The sequence below is a fragment of the Mustela putorius genome, unplaced genomic scaffold, assembly GCF_011764305.1.
Source record: "Mustela putorius furo isolate JIRA1106 unplaced genomic scaffold, ASM1176430v1.1 tig00000196_pilon_pilon_pilon, whole genome shotgun sequence".
NCBI lineage: Eukaryota > Metazoa > Chordata > Mammalia > Carnivora > Mustelidae > Mustela > Mustela putorius.
The window spans coordinates 15351819-15361527 of NW_025421310.1; the positions used below are offsets into that span (position 1 = coordinate 15351819).

Here is a 9709-nt window from a genome sequence, read left to right on the forward strand (position 1 = left end):
GGGTTTTGCCAGCGACTCCCCAGTTGATGCTCCCACCCCAAGCCCCAACTCACCCGTGACGCCCGGATCCTGCACAGCTCACGCTCCTTTCCGTTCTTTTATTTTTGTAGTAAACTCTCTGGAGGTGGCTAGTGGGGGGCTGTGGGGAGCTGGTGGGGAGGGGGCCCTCCTGGGCGGGGCTGGGGGCGGGGTTATTGCTCTGAGCTCCCTGTCCCAGGGGGCTTGTGTGGGGAGGGGGTCAGGACTGGGGCCGGCACAAGGGGAGACACAGCCGCACAAACACACAGGGCACAGCACGGGGGGGCGTGTGGGCAGGAGAGGCTGGGCGCCATATTGCACTTTGGGAGTGGGGCCAGGCGGGGACCCCCCTCAAACAAGCCTGGGCAGGAGGCTCGAGGCCATCACCGTCATGTTCCCTCCCTCTCTGGACAGGGGAGGGGAGACCCCAGCCTGGGGTGAGGGAAGAAGGTGGGCAGCCAAGTGCCCGGTCCTGGGAGGGGGTCGAGGGCTGGTCCCCGGCCTTGGGCGGGACATCGAGGGTAGGCCAGGCCAGGCATGAGTGGCTGCCCAACCCCCACCCTGGTGGAACCCTTCACCCCACACGGGTTCAGCTGCCGCTCCCCCCTTTGCTTGCCTTGGCCTTGGGGGGCACAGGGAGGCCCTCATCGCCCTCGCTGTCAGAGCTGCAGCCGCTGACGTCCGTGATTTCCAGCTCCGAGTCGCTGTCGTCCTTCCCACCCAGTGTGGCCTCCGGACCCCTGGCTCCTGGCAGCGCCAGGCGAGGGGCTGCTGCCAGGCCTGAGGGGCGCTCAGGACCCAGGGCCTCCCCTGCCGCAGCCAGGAGGGGTGAAGTTGCAGGGCCTCCCCCGGCCCCTGCTGAGGGCAGGTGGCCCAGGGTACTTGCCAGAGGGTTAGGGTAGAAGTGCGGGGGGTACAGAGAGGGCGGCAGCTTGGGGAAGGGGCCGGTGAGATACGGGTTAAAGTTCCAGGGATAGTCTGGGAAGGCGCGACTGTAAGGACCCAGCAGGCTGGGGGGCTTGGAATAGCCAGTGGCACCTGGGGAACACGGGGTGGGTCAGACTGGGCACACCGTGGGAAGGTGCCCCCACCCTGTGCTGTCTGCCGAGGTCTGCCCATTGTGTCTCCTACGTGGCGTCTGCCCACTCTACACCCCCACCTGGTTTTTCCAGTCCTTTGTCGCCTAAAAGCCCCTCTCCCAGCCTGTCCCTGCCCCTTTTCTCTCCTCCGTCTCCCCAAGTCCTCCTGTGGCTTTTAAGCGCAGGCACACACGCAGCCTCGCCCTGGGCCTCCTTCCTGCGTCCTTCCTTCCCCATCTTTCCCCATCCTCTTCCCTCAGACACGGGCAGCGTGCCCCCCGCAAACCGGCACCCACACCCGCAGGCCCTTACCAGAGCCCAGGAACTGGAAAGGGCTGTCCAGACGCAGCTTGTCGGTCTCAGGAGGGAACAGGGGCGCCCGGGCCCCTGGCTCTCCCAGGCGAGGGGCCGAGAACAGGGTCTGCAGTGTCTGCAGAGGGAGGCGAGGGAGGCCTCACAGCTTAGACCGGCTGGGTTGAGGGCTGGAGAGAGGGCATCAAACCCCCAGTTTGGGGACCCCAGTGTCCTAACTCACCTCGGGGGTAAGGGGAGGAGCATCTGGCCCAGGCGTCCCCCCAAAGGGACCAGGGGTCAGCAAGAGTGGGGAGCCCGTGGTGGCTGCTGCCACATCCAACAGTGGGTAATTGACAAGTACGACTTTGCTGAAGTTGAACTTGTAGGTGAATCTCTTCCCTTTGGTCTTATGGAGAATCCGCTTGTTGTAGTAGTAGCTGTGGGGAGAGGGAGGACAGGGGATGCTGGGGAGGGGCACCGAGGGAGGTAAAGAGGGCGCCCCGGACTCATTAGTGCACAGAGCACTAGCAGGGAAACTGAGGCTCACAGAAGTCCCTTAACCCAGTAGCAAGGCAGGGGTGAAGCAGGGGCTGGGATCCTGGCTTCTGGCCTTCCTCCTCGAGTCCCTCCCTCTCACAGGTAATCACAGGAGCTACCCCACGGAGATCCCTGTGCCTTGGGAGCCCAGGGATTCTGCCCTGGCAGACCCCCAGGGCCAGCCTCCCCCTGCCCCTCCTCACCGCAGGGCCCGGCTCAGCTTGTCGTAATTCATGTGAGGCTTGCACTTGCGGATGCCCCAGAGCCGAGCCACTTCGTCGGGGTCCTTGATGACGAATTCCCCGTAGTCCCCCTGCCAGGCGATGACCCCCTGATACTCCTCCTTCTGCAGCAGCTCCAGGATAAAGTGCCACAGCTGGATCTGCCTCGAACCAGGGGACGACTCCGGCTTGTAGGCCCAGTCCGGGAAGGCAAACCCTGGGGACGGGAGGCAGGGGAGTGGCCCCGGGTCAGGACGCTAAGTCCAAGGCTCTGGGTCCCCCGCGGACTTGGGAACCAGGAGGCCCCCCTGAATCCTGGTCTCCAAGGAGCAGCTGCCCAGCTTCAGCCATCTTTAGGGAACCAGTTCCCACTCTCTCTACCCCAGGTAGCGTCCAGGCCCCAAACTGTCCAAATAGTGGCAAAGAACTCCATTGTCCAGGAAGCCCGGAGTAGCACCTGCAGCTTCCTCCTCTACCTTGGCACAACTCGCCCGCATTCGGGGTCTGGGGGTAGAGTGTGGGGAGGCCACGGGAGCGGCACCCCTCCTTGTCCACAGCCCTTCTCCTACTGCCCCCTCCAGCCTAGCCCCAGGAGGCCTCTGGTCTCACCTGCTCTCGGGAATACCCTCAGTCTTGCTGTCTCCCCTCCTCCCACGCCCTGGCCCCCCAATCCGCGCCCCCCCCCGCTCCATCTCTCCCTGACGCCCTCCACTGACCACAGGCTGCCACGTCCAGGCCTGTCTGCGCGTTCGTACCTTTCATGTCCCATGTCCCCCCCCCCCCCACGTCTGTGCTCCAACACTCTGAGCGCCCATGTGTCAGCAGACACCCACAGTGTACAGGTCCCACAGACGTCCACTCACACTCCAGGGGCGCCTGGCGACACCACAGCCCACGGGGGGGGCAGCAGAGTGGGGTGCGGCAGCTCACACACAACGTGCCGCCAAGGCAGGCCCTCCGGGCCCCCCAGAACAGGGCCCCACTAACCACATTGCCACATCAGGAGACGCACAGGACCATGAAGGCCCAGCTACCAGTGTGGCATCAAGACAAGTGTCTGCCTGACAGGCACACATGGGGTGACACCACACCTGTCCCCCTTTGCCTCAGAGACCGCAGGCCCAGACATGGGGATGGAAGGATTAGCCTGGAAGGAACTAAGCTTGAGCTGGGAGAGCAGCCACGTGACCTATGTGCTGTGCATGCCCAGGGTAGATCCCTGCCCTCTCTGGCTCACTAGAGTTTTAGGGGTGGGAGGCAAGGAGCAGCAGGGTCCCACCTGGGCTGCCTGGTGTGTCCCTGGGTGCTAGTGCCTCCCCTGCCAAAGACTCAAAGGCCAGGCAGCTTTCTCCCTGAAAGGATAATTTTACTCAGGCCCATTTTGGGTCTTTCTTACTCCAGGAGACAGAGCTCCATCAACCCACGAGCTCTGGCACATTCCACACCCAGAACACATCCTAGTGAGGAAGAGGCAACCCCAGAGATGACACCACACAACTGGCCACACACGCGCAGATACACACTCCAATCTGGAGCCACCATCTGTCCTCAAACACACATCCCCAGGTACATTGTACCTGCTGACACACACTCGAGAAGACCCACCTCAGCCCACAGACACACACACATTATGACGACCCCCCAAAGTCCATCACACTCCGTGAAACACAGATGCAAGAAACCTCCTGACACACATACCCCAACACACACACACACAGGCCTGGGGCACCCACCCACCCAGCCCAAAGCCCACCGAGACCCCCATCCTGGACCCCAGCCCAGACCCGGAAGTAACAGCAGCAAGCTCCTCACCCCACGGAGGCAGGGACGTACTTGGCGAGCTGGCACCCCCACTCCGCCAATCCTGAGACGTAAGCATGCTAGACATCCCAAAGAAACACCACCTGCCCAGCGCGGAGACACCCAGGTAGCCTCCCGTGTGTGTGCAAACAGGCACAGCAGCTCACACAAAGACTGACGCCGCGCAGACATACTCTCCCAGTGTGACCCCTTCTTCCAGAAGCTCCAAAGCGTGACATAGGGACACATTCTGAGACCCCGCATAGAAGCAGGCACAGACTGCCCGTCCGCGTGTGCGCACGCACACACAATGCACTGGCACAGACACACACTGCCCGTCTGAGGGGCGTGTGACTTGGCACATCCAAGCCAGTCTTACTGTCCACATCCCCAGCTCTGGGTGTCCACTTCTGAGTAGGCCGTCCGTCCTCTCTCCCAGGGCTCCAGTGGGCCGGGCCATGTCTCCATGTCCCCCTGCCCAGGCAGTCCCTGTCTGTCCACCTGCGCCTGGCCCGTTCCCCCATGGTCCCCGCCCCTGCTCCGTCAGTGCCTGGCCATCTCCAGTCTCCTCGCCTCTCTTTGCCCGAAGGTCCTGGGCAGGAGCAGGCTGAGAGGTACACAGCCGGGACCCCAGGACCTCAGACCCCTGAATCCTGTCTGTTTTGGACCCCGATACCTCCCCCACCCTCCAAAGACCCTCATGTCCCAGCAGGCAAGTGGCAGGGACAGCGGGCTGTGAAGTTTTTAGCCAAGTTTTTCATTAGGGGGTTGCATTGAGGGGACTGAGAGCGAGACCCGGACAGAGGAGGGAGGACAAGGAGAGGTGCGGAAAGGAGGAGCCGGCCGGCTGGGAAGGGGCGGGAGGTCCGGGCCAGGGCCAGTTACCAGGGGTCCAGAGAGCCGGCAGGGCGGGCGGGGCGAAGAGAAGGTCGGAGACGCAGCTACAGTCCATGGTGGAGCCAGCCCTGCAGAGAGGCCGGGACAGACACGCGGGGACAGGCAGGCAGCAGTCAGGAGAGACAGACAGGGGTCAGTGGGGTGGGCGCTCCGCCCAGGCCCACCCATCCTGCCACCCGCCACCCTCTCCACCCACGGCCAGCGGACCCTTCCTCCCGCAGCCTCCTCCTCGCTCTGTACCTCGATCACTACCCACAGCGCCCCCGGGCCTCCCTCCCCACTGCTCCCACTGGCTTGCTGGCTCACACTGGCTGGCTCGCCCCCTGCCCACCCAGTGCCGTGCAGCGGCAGACCGCTGCCTTCTCTCCAGCTGCTCTCTCGCGGTTCCTGACCTCTCAACCGTCTCTGCGTCTCTGTCCCTCTCTCTGGCCGTCCCAGATTTGTCTCCCTCTGAACCTCGCCCCCACCCCATGGCCCGCCGCCCAGCAGACCCCAGGGCTGGCTCATCTAGCTCCCCAGCAGCCCCCAGCCTTCATCTGCCAGCCCAGAGCTGGCCAGACTCGGCCTGCCCGCCCCGCACCCTGCAGGAAGGCTCCCACAGCAGCCCCTCCCCAACCTGCTGCCCAACCCTCAGACCCCTGCCACGTGCACCAGCGTCCCCACCCCTCAGACACCCCTTCCCCTCGGATCTGCCTCCCCTACCAAACAGCACCCCCCAGACACCCTTCCCCTTGGATCTGCCTCCCCCTGAGATAGCCCCCCTAGATACCCCCTCCTTAGATCTCCCCCTCAAATAGACCTTCCCTCAAACATCCCCCCCAACAGCTCCCCTCAGACAGGCTTCGTCCCTGGATATGTCTCCCCTCAACACAGCCCCCCTCAGACACTTCTGCCCTTTAGATCTACCCCCCAAACAGTACCTCTCAAACACCCCTTCCTCCTCAGACATATGCCCCCCCAGAAACCCTTACCCCTTTGGATCTGCCTTCTCCCTCAGACAGCTCCCCGTAGACCCCCTTTCCCCCCTTGGATATGGCCCCCCTCAGATCCCTGCTCCTTCAGATACCCCATCCCCCTGAGACACTCCCTCCCCTCCCCTCCTGTCTCTCAGAACCTTTACATTCTGCCAGCCCCTCCCCGCAGGTGCCTGCTATCTCGGACACCCCCCCACATCCAACCCTCAGACATCAGCTCCTCTCAGACACCCACCCCTCAGACACATCTTCCCCCTCAGACACCTCCGCCCCTCACCGCGCCACCCCTTGAGACCCCCTCTCAAAGAAAGCACTTTCCTCAGACCCCCTGACTCAGACACACCCCCCTCAAATACCCAACACCCGTGACGTGACATGCTCTCGAATACAGCATTCCTCTCAGACATCACCCTGCCCAAAGATCCCGGACAGCTGTTCTGTTCCCCAGAAATCCACCTCACCCCTTGGATGCCAGACAAGACTTGGCAGATGGCCCGTTTCCTCCAGACCTGGTCCCTACAGACACCCAGGTGCCCCCCCACACACACCGCCACCCAGTGTCCCCTGCGTCTCTCCCACAAGATCCCCTCCAGCACTCAGAACTCCTGCCACCTCATTTGCCTTCTTGGGGTTCCCCCACTGCCTGCAGCCAATCTGCCCCCACGCCCCCATTCCCCTCTGTCTCCCATCCAATTTCCCCAACTTTCTCTGCTGTTCTCCTTCCCGGTCTCTCCCGCTCTCTGTTTCTCTGCACTCACCTTTTTCCCCTTCTCTGTCTCCCCCCATCTCTTTTCCATTTTTCTGTCCCTCTTTCCTGGTCTCCCCACAACCCAGGGGTCTCCCCCATCCTTCCCCACCCACTCTCCCTAACCCCTGTGTCCCCCCCCCACCAACCTCCCTCTGCCTCCTGGATCTCTGGCTTCCCCACGCCCCCTCTCCTCCCCGCCCCGTCCCTTCTCCGGGCTCTCCCCTCTTCCCCCTGTGCCCCCCGCCCGGCCTCTGTGCCCCCAGCCCGTCCCGCCTCAGTCTCCCCATCTCCATCCTGGCTCCGCACCTCGCTGGCCACTTCTCTCCCACCTCCCACTCGCTCTGCCTCTCCCGGTCCCCCTCCCTCCTGCCTCCGCCCCCACCCCCACCCCCATTGGCCCCTCTCATTTCCGTGTTGGTTTTGATTTCTCTTCCCGACGCTTTCAACTCCCCGCCGCCTCCTCCGGACACGTTATAACGAGGAGCCGTGGGATCGGCGCTCCGGGCCCTGCTCCCACGCTCCCCCCGCGTCTCTCACATGCATCTCTGCCGTCTCGCCGTCTCTGCCGGCCCCTTCTCTGTCCCCGCCTCTGTCCCATCGGGCCGCAGGGACTGGGTCCCTGCCCTGACTGTCAGGGTCCAGAGAGCCACGTCTCAGGGTCCCCGTGTCCCTGTCTCAGGATCCCCACGTCTCCCTGTCTCCACACTGCTCTTTTATGTTTCTAGGTGTCCACGTCTCTCCTGCCCACATCCTTGTCTCTGCATCCCTCAGTCTCTGTCTCCATCTCTGTCTCCGCATCTCTGTCTCTGCGTCTCTGTTTCGTCCCAGTGTCCGTCTCCTGGGGCCCCTTTGATCTCGCCCTGCCCCTGGCACCCCCCTGGCCCCATTGATCGCTGGCTGATCGACCGATGGAAGGAGCGGCCCCGCAGGCCGGGGCTGCAGGGCCAGGCAGGGGCCCCAGTAGGACGCTGGACAGATGGACAGCCGGCCCCAGACCTGGTAGCTGTGGAGGGGGAGCTGTGGCAGCCCCTGCCCCGCTGGTCCGCGCCGTGCGGATGGGGACTCCGGGCAAGCTTTAATTTTTAATTTTATTTTGCTTCCTCCACCCCCCCCCCCGCCCCCCATCTCCACCGCCTGCAGCCACGGCACAGAATGTGTGTGTGCGCAGCAGTGGGAGCAGGGCTGCGCAGGCAAGACGCTGCCGCTCTCCCCTCCCTGCCAAGCAGACACACAGCCCAGGCACACACACCACACTGCCACACACAGCACACAGACACGGGTCAACAAAATCACACACACAGGACACCACACGGACATGGGCCAAGAGTCACACACACACACACCACACGACACAGGTCACCAAAATCACGCACACACCACACCACACCAACACGGGTCCAGAGTCACACACACACCACACCGTTGCAACACATCACACACAGGTCAACAAAGTGATACACACCACAAGGTCATGCCCAACCCATCACACAGACACAGGTCAACAAAGTCACACATATCACATGGTCACACACCACATAGACACACCATCAGCTGAGTGACACACACACCACTGTCACACACACAACACACATCACACTAACGTGTGATGCACAGGTCAACAAAATTGTACGCAAAAAGACTAACAACCCACACTCATCACACAGACCCACAGAGCAGCTCGGCACACGTACCACCATGTCTTCTGCGACACACAGACATACAGGTCACAAGGGTCACACACTCCATGACCGTCACACACACACCAGGATGGCCACAGATATTCACACAGAAACAGACACATGGCTATACACAGATTCACATACACCACACACACCAATTCAGTGCCACACAGAAACAAAGACGCACCATCCCCAATCACAGACAGAAACCCACCCACACAGACGCAGAAGGACACTGAGGCTCACAATCGAAGGCAGACACACAGACTCTACGCCATCTAGGAACAGAAGCCCACCCAGACACACCCCTGCACGGCCAAGTCCCACACAGGCAACACCCAAAGCACCCAGTGTCCCACAGACACGCACCAGAGACCCCACGTGCACACTGCTCCCACGCTCACAGAGCCAGAGACGCACGTGTGGCACCCACACAGACAGCCACCATGAGACCACAAACACATGTGGACCCCCCCCACACACAAACACACGGGTCAGCCCACACAGCGGCACGCTCAGACCCGAAGGCTGGCTGGGTGAGGGGCTGTGTCCGGCTGAGGTGGGCCCTGGGAGCTGAAGCCTCCCTGGGCCCCCACTGTTCCTGCCACCATCGGTCCAGCTGTCTGACTGTCTCCCCCCATCCACGCACTTCTCACGCCTTGTGTGGGCATGCACGAAATGGGCACGGCTCGGGCCTACTTCTGCTACCATCTCCCCAGAGACGGGGCTCCCGGCCTCCTTCAGGCCCACAGGGCTGCAAGGTCTTGCTCACTGACGTCTTTGTTGTTCCGTCTGTCTCTAGCTCCAGATACCTCTGTTTCTGAGGGCCTGAGTTTCTGTCTCTGTCTTGGGGCATCTCTGTCTCTCTCTGTCTCGGGGTATCTCAGGCTCTCTGCGTCTCTCTCTCTCCCATCGCCTCTGTCTCCTCACCCCCCATCACCCCGGCCCCCTGGGCTGGGGTTTAACCAGTTGTTTTGATTTCTCTAAGCTGCTCTGGCCGCCTCGGGAGCCGCCTCGGGCCTCGCCCCCCCTTCAACAGCCCCTTCATCCCTCACCCAGCACCCCCTCCCCTTAACACAATCTGCACAAGTGGAATGAAAATTGATTTTTTTTTTAAATTTCATATCTTCTCCGGGGCTCTGTCTAAAGAGGAGAGAGACGCGGCCCGAGACCCTTCTCCTGCCGCCACCCCCGCACACGCGCGCACACGCACACACCCAACAGGCACACACATCATGCCTGGACACGCACACACACTCCCACACTCCACCTGCCCCCACCCGGAGACACACCCCTCCCTGTGCCACACACCCACGAGGACACAGCTGTGCGCGTAGCAGACACACAGGCAGACTCCCGCACACACTCTCCAGGCACCCCCAGTAGGCACACTTCACACACCCTGTCCCATCCTGGCGCACAGAGCCCAGCTGACGCGCTGTGGCACGCACGCACACGCGCA

General features: G+C 62.4%; 1 protein-coding gene across 1 annotated transcript; it reads right to left on the reverse strand.

Moving 5' to 3' along the window:
- Window positions 1–101: 101 nt before the first annotated feature.
- Window positions 102–4966, reverse strand: ERFL (ETS repressor factor like). Its single transcript, XM_004767730.3, has 5 exons — window positions 4835–4966; window positions 2132–2366; window positions 1633–1828; window positions 1410–1527; window positions 102–1056 (listed from the first exon to the last, which is right to left on the reverse strand). Exons 1-5 carry the CDS (start codon window positions 4899–4901, stop codon window positions 608–610), a joined length of 1065 nt encoding a protein of 354 aa, XP_004767787.1. The 5' UTR covers window positions 4902–4966; the 3' UTR covers window positions 102–607.
- Between the last annotated feature and the right edge of the window lie 4743 nt (window positions 4967–9709).